Source organism: Eubalaena glacialis, chromosome 19 (assembly GCF_028564815.1).
Source record: "Eubalaena glacialis isolate mEubGla1 chromosome 19, mEubGla1.1.hap2.+ XY, whole genome shotgun sequence".
Taxonomy (NCBI): Eukaryota; Metazoa; Chordata; class Mammalia; order Artiodactyla; family Balaenidae; genus Eubalaena; species Eubalaena glacialis.
The window spans coordinates 51,937,355-51,954,609 of NC_083734.1; the positions used below are offsets into that span (position 1 = coordinate 51,937,355).

Consider the following 17,255-nt stretch of genomic DNA (forward strand, 5'->3'; position numbering starts at 1 on the left):
GGAGGGCCAGAGGGGCTTTCAGCTCAGAGCCCCCGGGCTGGGAGCTCCGATCCTGGCAACATCTGCACTAGCCCTTTTCACGGCAAGGGCTTTATGAACCTTGTATCAATTCAGGTCTTCGTGATCCCAGGTGGCGGTCCCACCACGGGGCTGACAAAGGAATGGGCATCATCAGTGTTGGCCCCACGGCCCCAAGTGCTCGGGCTGGGGTTTGGATGAGGCTTGTCCATTCCGAGGCTGCCCTGGCCCCTCCAGTGAGCATGGTCACAGTGGCCAGTGCCCTGCATCCTCTGCAGGCTCTCATCACAGCGATCTGGCCAAGTTTAGCATCATCTTGGGACAGGGACCCGAATGCTGTGTGAGGTGTCAGCAGGGCCACTGAGGCAGGCCATTCTGTACTACGCACCAGCCCCCAGCTGGCCATCCCCACTGCCTGGCTGGCCCAATCCACGGTTTGCAGCCCCAGACACAGGGCTCCAGCCCCAACTCCAGCGCCGCCTCAGCTCTGCCTAGGACACCACGGAGGCCTGGCCCGGGTGCCGGCCTGGCTGAGAAAACCACTCCGGAAGCCAGAACGCCCAGGAGGGCTAGTTGACACCCCCCACCCACTGCCATGGCCCAGCTCCTCAGGCCAGGCCCCCACCCCTGGAGGCCCATCCTTTCCCACGCTCCAAGGCCCAGACAACCTGGACCAGGAGACAGGCCGTACCTGGGCCCTGACTATGTGGCTACTTCCCTCCCAGCTGCCCCAGCTGGATGGAGCCGGGCGGGAATGCCCTGACCACTAAGTCCAGCCTTTGCTCACAGGGCCTCTATGTGCCGGCCGTGGTAGAGGTGACCGCACATGCCCAGGCAAAACCAGGGGGAGGGGCCTTCCTCTGTCAACCTGTGCCAGGCCCACCTGCTGCAGCCAAGACGGTCAACAGATGTTGGGCAGGCCCGAGGGGTGCTGAGGGTGTTCCTGCCTTGGAGCCCAGGTGCTACCCTGGGGAGCCTCCAGTCCAGGGAGGGGCTGACTGGCAGCAAAGTCCCCAGAGCGCGAGGGGCTGGCACACCAGAGGCCAGGCCTGGAGCCCTGGACAGCCAGGTGCGCACTGGGCCTGCTCACCCCCTCTCCCTCCAGCCTCCACCTTCCCACCAGGCTGACAGAGGGACAGAGAAGGGCCTTGGAGAGCTGGGGAGCGCGAGCGGGAGCGCACAGCTACAGCAGAACAAGCATTTGTTTTGACTTAAGTGAGCTACCTTTTCTGGAAACGGTGAAATGGGTTGTAAAAAACAAAAAACAAAAAGGGCCTCGTTGTGATGGCTGGCGGCCGCTGCTGAGAAGCAAGCCCCTTCCCAGGCTCTCCTGCTGCTTCTGGAGGCCCAGCTGACAGGCTGCTGGCACCGGGCTCCCCAGCTCTGCGTCTGGCGGCTGCACCCGCCGCCCGGAACAGCTCCCACCCTCCTGCTCACACCTGCTCAGGCTCCCCACCGCCTCTAGCCCCCTGCAGAGCCTGCCTGGGTGCGGGGACACCCAGCTCCCCTGAGGCCATCCCTGGGTCTCCCTCAGGACACCAGGGGCGGCTGAGACACTGGAGGGATGGGTGGCCTGCCTAGGAGGCCAAAGTGCCCCTCCGGTGCTGGGCCAGGCTCCAGAGGGAGCGGACTGGAGAAGAGGAGGCAGGAAGGATAACAGCCCACTGCGTGGACCCGGCCCACATTCCTCTCATTCCACAAGAGGGAAGGGGAGGGAGGATGTCCACCCTGGGTGTCCGCGTGGACGGGGTGGAGAGGCTTCAGTCCAGCCTGCTCGCAGGCAGGTGGGCGTCCATCTGTCTGACCACCCAGGAGAAGAATGGGGGGAGGGGGACAGGGATGGGGATACCAGGCCCTGGTGGGAGGGGCCGCTTTGGACTGCCCCACAGGAAACCCAAAGCGGCCGCAGCAGGGGCCATAGAGGCTACACCACACCACCGGCCACCAGACCCACTCTAGGTGTACACGAGTTTGCAAGCTCAATTCCTGATGCCACCAGGGACACTCCCTGCTGGGCTGGAACCCACCAGTGGCCCAGGCATGAGATAATGTGTGTGCCTGTGTATGTGTCTGTGCACAGGGGCACAGAGGCAGCGAAGGGACTATGTGTGGGCGCTCAGGGTGTGTCTGGGTGTGTGTGCATGGCTGAGTGTGCATGTGGGCAATGGCCGTGCACACAGGCACAGATGTGCATGCAGGTCTGGGGCAGAGGCTCTGAGGGTGCACTCTGGACGTGGGTGTGCACGCCTGGCTCCGAGTGTGCGCAAGGTGGTGACTTGTTCTTGTGTGAGGGAGTCACACACGGGCTGGGCCGGCCCTGAGGGATGCTGCGTCCCAGGGTCACGCTGCCACCAAACCGGTCTCCTTCCTGGTCCAGACTCTGAAAAATGCTCCTGGCCTTTAATTCTGTCTGATGCCTGTGGTGGCAGGTGATAGACACCAGGACACCCCCCTCTTTCTCCACCCTGGGGGGCATATCCAGCTTACTCACGGTGGAAGGGGAACGCTAGCCTCAAGCCTGTACCAAACTGCAGCACCAAGACCCCCGACCCCCTCCTGCCTGGGAGTCGGCCCCCTCCCCAGCCCAGCTGCTCAGCCCCCAGCCACCTGGACCTGAAAGTGGGTCCAGCAGTTGTGTGGATTCTGGGGGCAGCTGGCAGGTCACGTGGCTGGGGCCATCTCCCCACAGACAGCCCGATTCCTCTGTGGTGGAGAAGCAGCTCAGAAGCCCCCTCCGATCTGGGACCCCCTCTGGGCAGGGCCAGCCTCACCCGGCAGGCTCTCCAGGACCCAGAAATTATTGGGATCTGGGGCAGTCCCCTCCAGCCACAAACCGGTGGCCTCCAGACGTCGGCCTGTCTGACCCCCCTCACTGACTTGGTCTCACCGGACACGGAGCCTGCCCTGCTTCAAGCCACCCCCTGCTGCCACAGCCCCAGAGTCCCTGAGGATGCCACCCAATGACCCCAGCTGCCATCCACAGCCCCGAGAAGATAGAGGAACAAGAAGAGGAGGCCGAGACAGGCACGGGGAGGAAGGAAGGACAGAAGAGAAGGAAGAGGCTGGAGGCAGGAAGAGACAGCTGCAGCCGTGGGAGAGGGGGTCCTGGTGGGGGAGGGCGTGGGGCGGCAGCAGTGGGGGCAGAATGCGAGCCTCCGCCAGCCCAGCCCTGGGACGCGGGGGCAGCCCCGGTGAGGGGTGCCCGCCCAGAAACATGAGTGCGTCACAGGGGAAGCCCCTCTCTGCTGGTCCAGGAGAACCTTCCAGAAGACCCGGTTGGCCCAAAGGCAGTGTCTCACAGGCCATAATAGGAAAACTCTGTGGTTGTTGAGCCACCAGGCCCACAAATATAGAGGCAATGATGACAGGGGACGGGCCCAACCACCAACAGCCCAGAACTAATAAAAGAAAAGGAAAACCGGATATAAGTCTGGTTCTTATTAAAAGGGTAAATTTAGCCTTTTGGCTAGGCAGGGAGTGCGGGGTGGCCAACACTCCCCACCGGGGCCGCCTCGGACTCTGGCCGAGAGTGACTCAGAGGGCTGCCCCCCACCCCCTCCTGTTCTTCACACCTTCTGGGGTCTCCGCCTCCCTTCCCTCTCACACCCTCCCTGGCGAACGACCAGCACTCCCCCTCCAGGACGCCCCTGAAGGCCGGCAAACAGGCGTGGGGGGGCGTGGGGGGCGTGGGGAGGTGACCAGGGCTGGTCGGCGCCACCCCCTCCAAACCCCGCCAGCTGGAGGAGCATCCTCAGCCAAAGCAAGGCTTCCCTTCACACCATCTTGAAATAAGCCAGCTGCAAGGAGACAAACGCCCTAGTGGTTGTAGTTCAGTGTAGACATCAGGGTGCACACCCACGCCCTAGCCCCACTGGTCCCCTCAGAGGGAGAGCCCATCTGGACAGGGTCGGAGGTGCCCACCCCGCTCTCCTGCACCCCATCCCCTGGACCCAGGCACTCAGCGCCTCGAGCTGGCCTGAACACGCCTCTTTCTCAGCTGTGGGCAGGCAGGGGAAGAGGGCAGCCAACACTCCCAATTCATTCCCAGCAGATGGTGGGGGGGGGTGCCCTGTGCTTCTCCAGGCAGAGACCTCCAGGGAGCCCACATTCTGGAATTTCTGACAGGCCACCCTCTGCACCCCATCCCTGCCTTCTGAGGCTCTCAGCAGACCTGCCCTCCCAACCCGACTCTAATGTCTGTGACCAGAAGCAGGAAAAGGCCTGGCACCGGGGCTGCCCACGGCTCCTGGAGGGAGGAGCATTCTGGGGGCAGCCCGCTGGGGAGCAGGGATCCCCCACAGTGTGCTCCTGGGGGCAGCGCTGCGCCCCCATGAGAAGGGAGATGGGGTGGGGGCAGGATGCACCCAGGGCTCTGTATCCTTGTAGTTTCTTCTAACAGCGCTGCTTTGACAAACCACCCCACTTTCTTCAAAGAACGGAAATAAAATATTTTAATTTCTAAAGACGGTGAGTATAAGTAGACAGAAAACCTCAATTCTCTGACATAAAACTACGGTGTTTCTGGGAACTCTTGAAGTGAACAGGGCAAGGAGAGCTGTTTCTGGGGTGAAGTGCACTCCACTGGTCTGGGGGTCCCAAACGGGGATGGAGTGCCAGCCAGCCCAGGGGAGCTAGCGGGGAACCAGCCTCGGGGCGGCCCAGCAAGAGCTCCCAATGGAGAGAAGACCCCTGCCCCGTGCAGCTCACCCACAGCCTGGGCACCCAGCCCTATGCTCCCCCAGCCCCACCCCATGCCAGGGGCTGGGGGCTCAGGCAGAGAACCAGCCTTGGACCTCCAGCCCAGAAGCCTGTGCTCCTGGGTGGCTCCCGATGTGACCACAGAGCAAGCAAGTGGTCTTGCTGAGCCTCCACCTGGACCCCACCTGCCTCAGGGCCAGGGGGCAGCAGGGGACTCGGCCCTGAGCCTGAGGACTGACCCCTCGCCCGATTCACATGCTGGGCTCCGACCAAGTGTCGTGTGTGGAAAAGGCTCTGCTGCCAGAGCAGGGGTGGGGGCTCTGGGCTGGGCTGCCCGGGTGGAATGAGGTCTCCAAAGGGTGCCCCACACACAGTCTAGAGACCTCAAGATGCACCATGCCCTCCGGCCACCTGGTCCAGCGGCCAGGCCCCGGGCCAGCTGACTGCTCCCGAGAGGGACCCAGGGCCTGGTGGGGCTGCCCTGAATCTCCATCAGCCCCAGGCAGTCCAGGAGGAGTGCCCAGGTAAGCCCAGGGCACCTGCTGACCTCACTAGGGCAGGCAGCTGGCGTGGGAACATCGGAAGAAAGTGCTGCCCAGACCGGACAGCACAAACGTCTTTGTCACCCAAGCCACAGACTGGGCCCTGAGCTCCGTCCAGAGAATGAAATTCTAACCCAGCTCATTCGTTAGACAAACAGTTACTGAGTGGCTGCAGTGTGCAGGGTCACTCACCCTCACCCTGGAATCCGAGGAAGTCACAGGCTGCCCGGGCACCCTGGCCTCCAACAATGGCCCTCGGACCTCTTGGTGACCCACACTGCCTTGCGCAGCTGCTTGGGGCTATCTCACTGGCCTGTATCTTGGAGCAGACGTTTGACAGGTGTAAAGATGACGCTGCTCGTGTGCACCTTCCCAACTTTTCTTGATTTTATCTGTATTCATACTCGTTAAGGGCTTTTTAAGAGTTCGCCTAAAGATGCATTACAATTTAATTTAGATTTAATTTTAATATTAATTTAAAACAAATTAAAAGCTTATTTTTAGGAGACCCAAAGGGATGCAAAATGTCTCAAAAAGGGGACTGGCTCCAGGCAAACTGCCCTCAAGTGACCTGCTGGCCAGGCCTGTGGAAGGCCAGTTGAACAGGGCAGCTGCCTCACCAGGCAAACGGGCAAGTCCTGGGGGACCACAGGTCCGGCTCCTTCCCCTGCATCCTGTGTAGGGTGAGGAAGGCTGTGCACACAGGCCAGGGACAGAGGGATCTGCTGGCACCCTTCTGCATGGCGCTGCTGAGGCCAGGAGGCGGGCGGGAGCCCCGGTCCTGCCCTCACCGCGTCCATGTCCAGGACTGGGTCCTGAATCCCCCACCTGCCGGCCGCCAGGACCCTATAGGGAGTGATGGGACGAGGCATCGAGGGCCTGTGCCCCACTGAGTGCAAAGTGCAGGGATGTGAGCGCTGCCTGGGGGAGAGAAGCGACCAGGATCTGGAGAGGCAGGGCTTGTGGGAAAGAGCCTCCATGAGATGTGCAGGCAGGGGTGTGCCACTAACTGCCACCAGCCCCGGGCAGCCACGCACTCCTCCCAGGCTGGGCACTGAGGCCAAAACCAGGAGCGGCTCCTAAGCCTCCTGGTGTGTAAATGCTGGAAAGCAGAGTGGTGCAGCGAGCGGGCCCCACCTGGCAACACAATGCTCCAGTGCCTGCAGCCCCTCGCTGCCATGCCTGCCTGCCCGGGATGGAGATGGAGCAGATGGCGAGGGGCCACAGCCCTGCTCCCTCATCTCTCCTGTGCCCTCGTTTCCCTTTTGTTGGTTGCCCCCCAAGCCCCTGCCTATGCAGCCACCCACACAGCCACCACAGAAGGGAGGGGAGGGGAGCGGGCAGCTCTCCCCCAGCGTCTGTCCCCCTTCGCCCACCAGGCCCTAAGGCCCAGGTGAAGCCGCTGGCTTCTGCCCTCCAATCGATCGTAGGTGCCCCACCACACATGTTGACGGTGAGGGAGTCACCTGCAGGGGCCAGTCAAGGGACAGACAGAAAGTGGTCCCACCCGGTGCCCAGCTCCTGCTCCACCAGGTCCCTCCTTTACTGCAGGGGGAGGGGGCAGCGGTGTCTCCGCAGGGACAGTCCCATCCTGAGCCTTGTTCTATCTCCACTGGTCCCCCTCTCCACTGCACAACCTCACATGTGCGCCCAGAGGCCAGCCCGCATGCCGCAAGGATGACGCTGGGCTGCACTGCCCAGTGGACCTCTCGCTGCCACCCCCTCACCCCGTCACTGGGTGTGACACTAAGAAGGAGGGGACTGTCCTCTCTGCCAATCTTTTTAGCTCTGACACCTCTTTTAAATGGAGTGCACACAGTCTGCGAGCCTCTGCGGACGACAGAAGATGCTTCTGGAAGGTAAGGAGATGCTGACCTGGCCCCTGGGAGGTGGCCACACAGGCTGGAGACGCTGCCCACGTGAATGTCCCCATGTATGTGTGGTCGGGTGTCGGGCGGGCACCTTGGTTTTTAGTGAAGAGACCAGGACCAATTCAGACTCCGGTGTCTCCTGCCCTTCTCCTCCTCATGAGGTTCTCCCAGAGGGTTATCGTCTCGATTTTCCAGTGTGGGGTCAAAATTGCAGGAGAAAAAAAACGAACAGGGCTCTTTCTATGTCCACAGGCACGTGCGTGCTTTACCCAAGTGTGGACAGGCACACACACCCCGTCTGGGCCCCAGCCATCCTGCACGGGAGGGAGGCCAGCAACGGCCAGGCCCAGCTCCGGGGGAACAAAGGGATGGAGGGCACAGACACCCAGACTCAGGACGCTGTGGTCCCACGGGGAAGGTGGCCCCATGTGGAGAAGGACGGGGGTGCTGCAAGGCCTGGGGGGACAGACTGCCAAGGGCGGTCAGGGCCGGAGGTCACGGACCATGCGGGTTGGAGCCTGGGCACTGGTGGCTGTAGGGGCTGCCGAGGTGGGGAGACTCCAGGAGGGACAGGGGAAGGGGAGCAGAGAAGGTACCTGGGGCAGCAAAGAGGGGAGTACAGGTGGCCAGAGCCTGTGGGTGGCTTGGCACATGTGCTGAGTGTTGGGAACACCTTCGGGGACAGTGGTATGACAAGGGTGGTAGGTGGGAGCTGACCTACGGTGTAGGGGGCTTGGGTAAGGGAGGCCCTGAGGGAAAGAGAAGCAGGGCTGAAGGCTCAGACAGGCTTGGGGCTGACCTGCAGGTAGAGGCAGGGCAGGGAAGCTGACCGGCACCTCCTGGAGGAACTGGACATGGGGATAGCTTCACCTGAAGCAGAAGCCTGGGGCGGGCGCTGGGAAAGGACCAGCTCCAGTTCAGCAGAAGCCAGAGGATGGGTTCCACAGTGACACAGTGAAGAAGGGGGCTGAAGCAGGGGCGGGCAGCTCACCAGCACCAAGCCCTGCACATCAGGCCCTGAGTCTGCCACCGAGGGTCACTGGGGACCTTCAGGCTCCATCCCCGGGAGGTGGCCAGGAGCTGAAGGATGGAGCAGGTGGCGGGAAGTGGAGACAGATCAGAACGCACATTCCGATCGCGGGGCGGGCTGGCTCTCCCAGGGGCCAACTGGGATGTGACTCCTTGAAGGCCAGTTGTGAGTGTCTGTGAGCAAGTGTCTGCATGAGTGTGAGCAGGTGTGGGTGTAAGGACATGCCTGGGGGTGTGAGCACACGTGAGCAGGTGTGACGTGTGTCCATTCACTGTGGGCTCATGTGAGCTCGGCCAGTTAATGCACTGGATGGCCTGTGGGGACATTGGGGTCTGCAGGGTAGGTCTGTGCCTCTGCCCCCAAAGGGGACACGGGCTGAGCCAGGCAGCAATGCCTGTGCTGAGACGGAGCCTGCCACAGGGTGCTGTGAGATGCTTGTGAGATGCTGGTGGACAGCAGCCTGGCAGTGCAGCCCCTTCCCCACACCCCCACCGCATCCCCACCCTGGGTTCCGCCCCTTGGTTGTCCCCAAACTGCCTTCTTTTCACCCCCATCCAGCTGTGCTCCCAGCATGCCTGCCTTGATGGTGGGGGGCCCTGCCTGGTCTGGCTCTGTGATGATGGGGCCATGGTGCCCTCCCCAGAGTTGCCTTCAGAAGGAAGTCCCAGGGAAGAAAGGCTCTGGCTTCCCTGAAGGAGGAGCAAAGGGATCCAGCCAAGATTGCCTTTTCCCAAGAAAATGGCAGAGGGTGGTTTAGTTATTAAATGTGGCTGATGAGTCTCTCTTACTTGGCGAGGTTCCCCAAGAAGACACCACCCCAGGCCACCCTTGGGGACCCCAGCCTACTACTCAGAGGCCTCTCTCAGCAGCACACCTATCCTCTGCCCCTCCCCTGCATTTCTGGTAATTTCTAGAGGAAACCAAGTTCCTATACTTGGATGAAGCAGGGCTGCTTTAATTTTCCTTCCGGTTCCAGGCACACAGTGGGTCCCCCCTTCCCCAGCCTCAAAAGTCTTTGGATCTAAAGACACTGGACTCTTTGTTGGGGGCCCTGGGGGAGGGGAGAGGGGGCAGGGAACCCAACCCACCTGTTCATTCCCTCCTCCCCCTCCCCCACCCTAGGTCAGAAAGAAAAAAAAAAAAAGCTTCCTGGCTGATCCAATCTGGAACCTAATCGTCTGGACAGCTGCAGCAGCCCTCAGATGCCAGCCCGGCTGGCTCCCAGCTTGGGCACTGGATGCCTCTCCGCCAGGCCCGCAGCCTGCTGCAAACCCACACCAATCCCATAAGCGGGGAGGGGGCAACCCCCACCCAGCGCCCCCCTACCTCCTCTAAGCCCACACCCAGTTCCCACCGACCGGTCCCCGTCCTCCAGTGGCAGCTGCTGGCAGGGCCACAGGAGGCAGTAATATTATATATTACAACAAACAGGGGCGGCCCACTGACAAATAGGCCTGCATGATCTAAATGGTATATTATCCCATAAAAACGTCATCAGGCAGGGCGTCAAAGCCGAGACGGAGCAGCAGCCTTGGAGTGCGGGCTGCAAAACCCGAACCTTCCTTGGCGTGGCCCGGGGCTTTGGGGATATGTTCTAGACAGTGCATGCTGGTTGTAATTTTGTTTGCTTTTAATCTGGAGTCTTTGGTGGGAGAAAGGAGGCCCCAGAGGTTAATGGGGACAGGGGAACCCCGGGGAGCCGTCCCCTGGCGGGCAAGGCAGGAGGAAGCCCTGCAGTGCAAGTCACCTACTGCCAAACAGACAGGGCACGTGCTGCACCTCAAAGCCCTGAGGTCGGCCTCAGCTCGAGAGCTGTGGCGCAAGTCCCAGCAAAGACCTCTGACGAGGGTCTTTCCCAAGGGGTGCCCACCTCTCCAGGAGGCTGTTGGCAGTGGCAGGAGTGAGAACTTTCTCTGGATGGGTGATGATGGGCTAGGCCTTCCTTCCAGAGGGGCTAAGGCAGCACCCCCATCCTGGGGGGATGGTTTCTATTCATCAGAAGTCATCCAGGGTGGATGCTGGTCAATACGGCATTGATAGGGCTTACTGCCGCCTGTCAGTGGGAGGCTGGGGAGTGGGGCGCTGCCCCAAAGTCTCTGCAGGGTTTTCTCATGGGACTCTCTAGGCAGAGATCAGCCCTGATGCCACCCAGGTGGAGTCCCCACATCCCTTCCAAGCTGACCCTTGGCCAGTGTGACCAGGGCCCCTCTGAGAAGGCCACGTGCAATGGGCTGAGATCAGGGCATCTGGTGGGAATCCCCCTGGGACTCTGGCCACGCCAATCAAGGCAGCTGCCCTCTGCACAGGGTGTCCCTGGGGCAGAGGAGCAGCTCCCATCTTTTGGGGCCTATATGCAGATATTTATGGTAGGGAGGAAGCCAGGCAGGGCCCAGAGCCCTCTTTCAGGAGAAAGGGCAAGGGGTTACTGGAGGTGGCAACCAAGGCCCCCTTCCGCCCAGAAAGCACTCATTCCCAGTGGCACTGGCTGAACTCTATCTGAGCTTGGGAATTCCCAGCTCGGGGCCGGTCCCAGGCTCAGACCCTGGAGCTAGACCAGGAGCATTCTGGGAAGTGTAGTCCTTTGGGAGTTGGGAGGGCCTGCTGGGATTTCCGGGGGCGTCTCATCAAGAGCAAGCAAGAGGACAGAGCAAAGGAGGTTACCCTGACCCTAATCCCAAGGTGGAAGTTTGACATTCCTGGGAAATGGCTGAACTTAAGACATCTGCTCCCTGAAAAGATACCAGCCAATGCTGGATTCCAGCCTCAGATCACACCCACAGTGGTCTCTCTGAGCAAGCCTTCTGGAGCTCTTATTTTGGTGGGAAGACCTGGGAACTCCCCAGAGGGAAAAAACCCTGCCTGAAGTGCCCCGACTCCCGTCCTCCTCTGGCAGCTGCCCCCAGACAGCAGGAGAGACAGGGGTGATACCTGCCGGGCTCCTGGAGAGGCTGCAGCGCATCCCGCACACTCTCGCACATTATTTATGCTCACAGCCCCTGCTGATGACATATGTAAGTTGACAGCGAACATCCTATCAACTTGCTGGAGTGTATCTTGATTGTTAAAACACACTCTTAAAGGTATACGATCATTTATCAAATTAAAATAGCGGCGCCTTGCCTGTCCCTTTTCTGCCTTCCCTGACCACTCCCCTGCAGCCTCCCTCCTTCTCTGGCCTCCTGGGCATCCTGCCCTTGCACCCAGGCCCTGCTCCTCGGGTTGGCGGGGAGAGACACTGCCCTGCTTCCAGGGACCCAGACTCAGCACCCCATCCCCAACCTACCCCAGGCCAGGGCAAGCCCACTAATCGCCAAGAAGTGACAAACGCCAGAAGCCCCACCAATTAAATCTAAACTCAAGCAAAGCTCAGTGGCCAGTAAATTATTATTTTTATTAGCTTGAACCAAGTTCCCGTAAGAGAGAAAGTCAACTTGCTCCCATGAATGGCTCTTGTATAATTTATTTAACTCTGTGCTCTTTGCCAAAGCCTGGAATATTTTTAGCTCGTTCTGTTGTTGGATTTGGCTTTTTTATGTGTGTTTCTGAGGGGTATTTTTAGCTCCCTCCATGTTATTCTAACAGCCTCCTGTGCGTTTTGTCCTGTCTGTGCGGGCTGTTGAACTCAGTCTCACAGCAGACGAGGGAGATTTCTAAGAATACACGGGAGCGTTTGGGGGTGATGAGGGATGGCACAAGGCCGCTCCCTGCCTCGCTGGCTAATTTGCCTTAGTGCTCACGTGACCTGGATATTCCTATAGGAATATCCTTGTAGGAAAAATCAGACATGGGGGCAGTACAAGCCCCACTGAGAAAAAACCCACATTCCAAAAATGGCTTCGCTGGGGTGGGCGAGGCGGCCACAGCCTGGCCGATCCACGAGGCCACTGGATTCCTGGCTCCGCAGGGCAGCCTTGTCTTTGATGTCTGCTTCTGTCACTTACAGAGCAGGATGGGTAGAATCTTCGGAAAGTAACTCTTTTCACACCTACTTAATGTTGGTAACTGTTGCAGAAACACTCCACCATGTCATTGAGTTAATGAGGTATTTACAAAAATGTATTTTTTTTCCTTTACAAAAAAATATCACATGAGGAGGGAGGGGGACCCTTTGATGAGGTCTTTTCACACCCAGAAATTATCTTTTTTTCCTCTACTGCATTTTTCTTTTCTTTTCTTTATTTTTTTGAGATTGGCAATCAGAAGCACTTTTAGCAGGAGAGAAGTTTGTGGTTCTCCCACCAGAAGGAACGTGCCGCCCTCTTTACTCCCAACAACCGCAGGCCCAGGGCACCTGGCTTCCAGGCCCGGCCATTTACACCCCAAAGAAGCCGGGAGAAGGGGCGGAGAGGAGAACCCACCCGCTGTCACATTGCTGAAACCAAGACTTGATCGGCTCCTCTGCCTTCCTCGGGTGGAGACCCGGTGATTCTCGAAAGTTCAGCCCTGAGGGGGACGTACAGAGAAGGATGGAGGGCAGGAGCTGACCGGCTAGAAGAGGGGGCGGGGACTGGGCTTCTCCCAGGCCGGGCTGCCTCCTACTAAACGCGCTCGGAGGAGAGGCGCGATCCCCAATTGCTCCAGGCAGTAGCGCTGATGAAAAATCTTGGGTTGGTGCGTTGTTGATTTTCCTTTTTTTTCCCCTAGATTTCACAGCTTTGCCTCCGGACCATCTGTATTAGAGACAAAATCTAACACTGCACTAAAAATAACGATTCCAAACATTCTAATTGCACCTTTTGGTGACAAGGTTACTGGAACAGCACTTTACCATAAAACCCTTCAGCCCGATGATAAAGCTATCGGCACTTTCAGTTTTAGAAAAACAATGGAAGAAGCCCTGGAGCCCAATATCCCATCGGGGTCCCTCAAGCTGACATTTTGAAAGCACTGGGTGGGGACGAGAAAGGGCAGCACTGGTGGAGGGCAGGGAGGGAGACCCTTGGCCAGGCTGTGTGTCTGTGCCAGGGACGAGCAATCCTCAGAAGCCAGGGACTCGATCTCCGGTGGCTGGATCCTACTCCCACGTTACAGCCGGACAAATAGGAAGAAGCTCGGAGCAATTTTCCTTTCAGCAGGGTAGTCAGTGCAGGGAGGGGCGGGATGGGCTGCTGCAGCCGTGGCCTGTGGACCTGAGGCCATCCGCGAAAATGGGAAGAAAGTCCGCCAAACTGGCCATTTTGAAATCCATACAAGAGATGCAAAAAAAAATTTAACTTAATTATACCTTTTTCTTTTAAAACTAGATCATATACAGACACAGACCAAAGCAAAGTAGTCTGGGGTATAATTCCTTTTTAAAAAAATTCATGTAGCTATATTTTAAAACCAATACAAGATACTGGCTTTCAGCAATTTCAAAAGGCTTTCAGCGGCAGATGTTTCTAGCTGGACGCCCTGTAGGCCAGCCTTCCCGTCACAAATGGGTTGAACATCTCCAAGCACAATAGGTCTCTCTGGTCCCCCGGGAGGTGGAAACAGCCTCCAGGAGCAGGGGACACGTGGCCCTCCAGCTCCCCCCACTAGGGTGCCCTGGGGACCTCCAGCGCCCTCTAGAGCACCCTGCATATGGGGGAGGTGGGTAGGGTCTGGGTCAAGGACACAGACCAAGCCAGCACCCACCCAATTTCTCCAAACCCTCCATGGCCTACGATCCAAGAACCACGTGGTCAAACTTGGAATGAACAGGACAATGGTTTGGGCCACCCAGACCACGTTCCCACCTGACTTGGTGGTGCCAGCATCTGGATATAAGAACAGAAAGGGGAAATGGCGGCTGACCAGGACCTGGCGAGAGCCGTGGGCTGTTGAATGGGGACGAGAGAGACAGCAGTGACCTGAACTGATGGGGAATGTGGTCTGGCCCTGCCCCCCCCCAAAGGGGGGCACAGCCCCAGCCTGTCTGTGCACTACTGGGAGAGCCTTGGTGTCAGGGGTCCTTCTGGACCCTTGTTTCTGTACCCTTCAGGCTAGAGGGTATGGCATATGCGGGGGTGTGTGTGTGTGTGTGTGTGTGTGTGTGTGTGTGCAGCCTGAAGGGACTAGGGAAACTGTAGCACTGTCCCCGCTGCCACCACAAGCCCCCAACCTCAACCCCCCAGTGTGGGCTGAGCTGGGCGGGCAGCATCTCCAATGCAGGGGCAGGAAAGACAACCACAGGGACAGCAAGGACAGATATTTAAAATCACCAATTGCCCAGGCAAGTACTTTTGCTCTTTTGAGTTATAAATCTATAAGAGGAAAAAAGCAAGGGAGAGGAAGAAGGAAGAGCAAGGAAGAGAAAAAAAGCCTTGCAGAAGGCTCGCACTGGAACAGGAAACGCGGGCGAAGGGCTGATTCCAGGAGAGTGCTGAGCACCAGCCCCTCCACTCTCAGCGTGCTCGAACTTTTCGTATCTCACGTTGTAAATGCTAAACGCCCATTAGTAATCAAGCAATTTCTCGTATTTTTTTTCTTTTTAGGTAATTTATGTTTTTCTTTCTGACTGCCCTCCCTTCTGACATTTTCCCTTCTAGCCTGACTCTGCCATCCGTTTTAATCCACACACTAATTGTAATCCCATTAAAGCAGATATAATTTTATTAGTATTCACAGTTCATCAAGCTAGCAATAAGTGTTACTGCCAAATTAACAACAACAAAAAAAGCGGCAAACAACATTTCTGATGTTTAGAACAAACTGTAAACAAAAGCAAGCCAACCTTTCAGGGTGACCAGCGGGTCCCCACACGCGCAGCCCCTCCAGCTTCCTGCAAACTCAGCCGGCGCTGGCCAGTGACCTCCAGGGTCTCAGGCGAGATAGCGGCCCCTTCGCCACCCTCTGCCTGGCCCTGCTTCTCCTCTGACCTGGCTCGGCAGTAATATCAAAGCCACCCGAGACGGCGACTGCTCTGGAGGCCTGGGTCAGCTCTGCCAAGGAACAGCTCTCTCCGGGAGAGAACTGGAGAAGACCCGAGTGCAGGGCGGCCCCAGCTCTCTCCTCCTGGAGCAAATTTGCCGCGAACTCGCCTGCACCGAAATCCGTCGGCGGCCCCCGCGCCGCCCCCAGCCGAGCCGGCGCCGGCGCTGCGCTCCCCCAGGGCGCAGGCCGCGGGGCTGGGCCGCGATCTGGCCACGCTTTGTCCGGCTTTAGCAGGATACCAGAGGCACTTGTTAAAGCAAATGCATCCCCTGCAAACCCATTCTCGCCCTGACACTTCAAGGCTTTATATAGAAACAGGATTTGCTCGTCTTACACCAGCAGTCCCTATTAACGCTCACCCCGCGCACACACCGCCCTAATCCGAGAGGCCGCGGCACACCCCCCCCCCACCTTCACAACGGCCGTTTTGTTCCCGCAGAATGTGCCTCGTTGTCCCAGCCCCGGAATGTTTTTAAGGATGTGAATGCAGAATGCAGAAATGAGGTTTCCGCGGAATTTAGTTCTTTTGCAGGAAGGGGTGGGGGAGGGTAGCAGGAGGGGAAAGGCTTTATTTTTAGCCGGCTCCGAGGCTGCCCCTCCGAGACGCTGGGGGACCCTGGGGAAGGCCGCTCTAAACCGCGATGATCCGGCTCGGGGCGCCCGCAGGATGCGCGGGCCGCCACCGGTGCCGGAGCAGGGAAATGAAACCGAAGGCTTCTCCGCAAATGCTCCAAGGAGAGGAGGAGCAGGATCCCGTTCGACCCTCGACCATGCCCACCTCGCGGCAGGGCCTCCTCTCCCGCGCCCGCCCGGCCGGCACTGACCTGTGTGCGAAGCCATGGGCAGCGGCGACGGGAAGTACTTTCCGGGCTGGAAGTGCGCCGGGGGCTGCGCAGCGGGCCCGGCCGGGGCGAGGCGCGCGGCAGCGGCGGCGCTGCGGTGGCCCAGGCTCCCGCGGTCCGACAGCAGATGCGGCGGCGGTGCGAAATCGCGGCCATCCATGCCGGGCCCCGGCCCCGGCCCCGGCCCGCCGCCGCCTCCCGGGAGCAGCGCGGCCGGGGCCCGGGGGCGGCTCGGCGCGCGGACGGCGCGCGGGCGGCGCGGAGGAGGCGGCGTCCGGGGTCACTGGCGGCGGCGGCGGCGGCGGCGGCGGGGCCGGTCAGCACGCCGGCGGACTGGGCTCCTCGGCGGGCGGCTGCGTGCCGAGCCGGCGGTCGCCGTGCGGGTCCATAGTCTGCGGAGGCAAGCAGAGGAGACTTGGTGACTCTGGGGCTCGGCTCGCCCGGGGGTCTCCGCCCCGCCCGCCCCCCACCCCCCCACCCCGTCGGCCCGAGCCGCGGCCAGGCCCGGCGGCCGGGCCCGGAGAGCTCCGCGCGTCTCCCCGCTGCACGCGCGCGCGCTGGCCACCCGGGCCGCCCCGATCACCGCGCGCACACGCACCGTCCCGGCCACGCTCCGCCCGGAGGAGCCTGAGGGAACCCGGCCGTACAGCTCTACGCTTCCCCTTCGCGGATCCCTGCGGCGAGGGCGCCTCGGCGAAAGGCTGCTGGCTCCGCTGGCTGATAAAAACCCAAATCTGCGAAGCCATCACGCACACACACACACACACACACACACACACTCTCACACGCACACCCTCTCCCCTCCCCCGCTGCCCAAAGGTGTCTCTGAGGAAAGGCCTGGGGTCGACGCTAGCTTTTTTCCTCTCCCCCCATTCTGAGGTTCAGCTTTTACTGCATTCTGCTTAACCGAATGACCATGTTAATTAAGCGAGTAATTTTATTGATTGTAACTCAAGAGTTTTTGTTTGTTTTTTTTAAATAACCTTCCTTTTCTTCCCTCTCCCCATCCCCCTCATGCGTCTTTCGGCACATTCTTTTGAACCCGCCGCGCCCCCCCGCCAACATCCCTAAGGGGACCAGGCCCCCACTCCGCATTGCCGAGCCAGGACCCCGGGCCAGCTCCCCGGAGCCCAAGGGGTCTACGTCCGCCGGCGGCGTCACCTGGGCCGCCACGCCGCAGTGCCCGGTCGGCCGTCCCGGAGCCGGGAGCTTCCTGGAGAGGCTGGAACAATCACCCCGCCCCCCAGTCAAATTCGCCCAGGATCTTCCTCTGAGGATTGGAGGTTTGGAGGGGAGCGATTTGAGAGTCAGAAATTGTTTTCTCTTAACGCCCCAAATCGGCCACGTTATTTCTCCC

At 59.7% G+C, this 17,255-nt stretch overlaps 1 protein-coding gene across 5 annotated transcripts in view; it reads right to left on the reverse strand.

Annotated features, from left to right (window-relative positions):
* Window positions 1-16,074, reverse strand: part of BAHCC1 (BAH domain and coiled-coil containing 1) — a 55,218-nt gene extending 39,144 nt beyond the window's left edge. For all 5 annotated transcript variants that reach the window (XM_061177156.1, XM_061177157.1, XM_061177158.1 and 2 more), the window contains exon 1: window positions 15,881-16,074. In XM_061177156.1, coding sequence (XP_061033139.1) covers window positions 15,881-16,058 — 178 coding nt within the window. In that variant the 5' untranslated portion in view covers window positions 16,059-16,074. The remainder of the gene's footprint in view (window positions 1-15,880) is intronic.
* Between the last annotated feature and the right edge of the window lie 1,181 nt (window positions 16,075-17,255).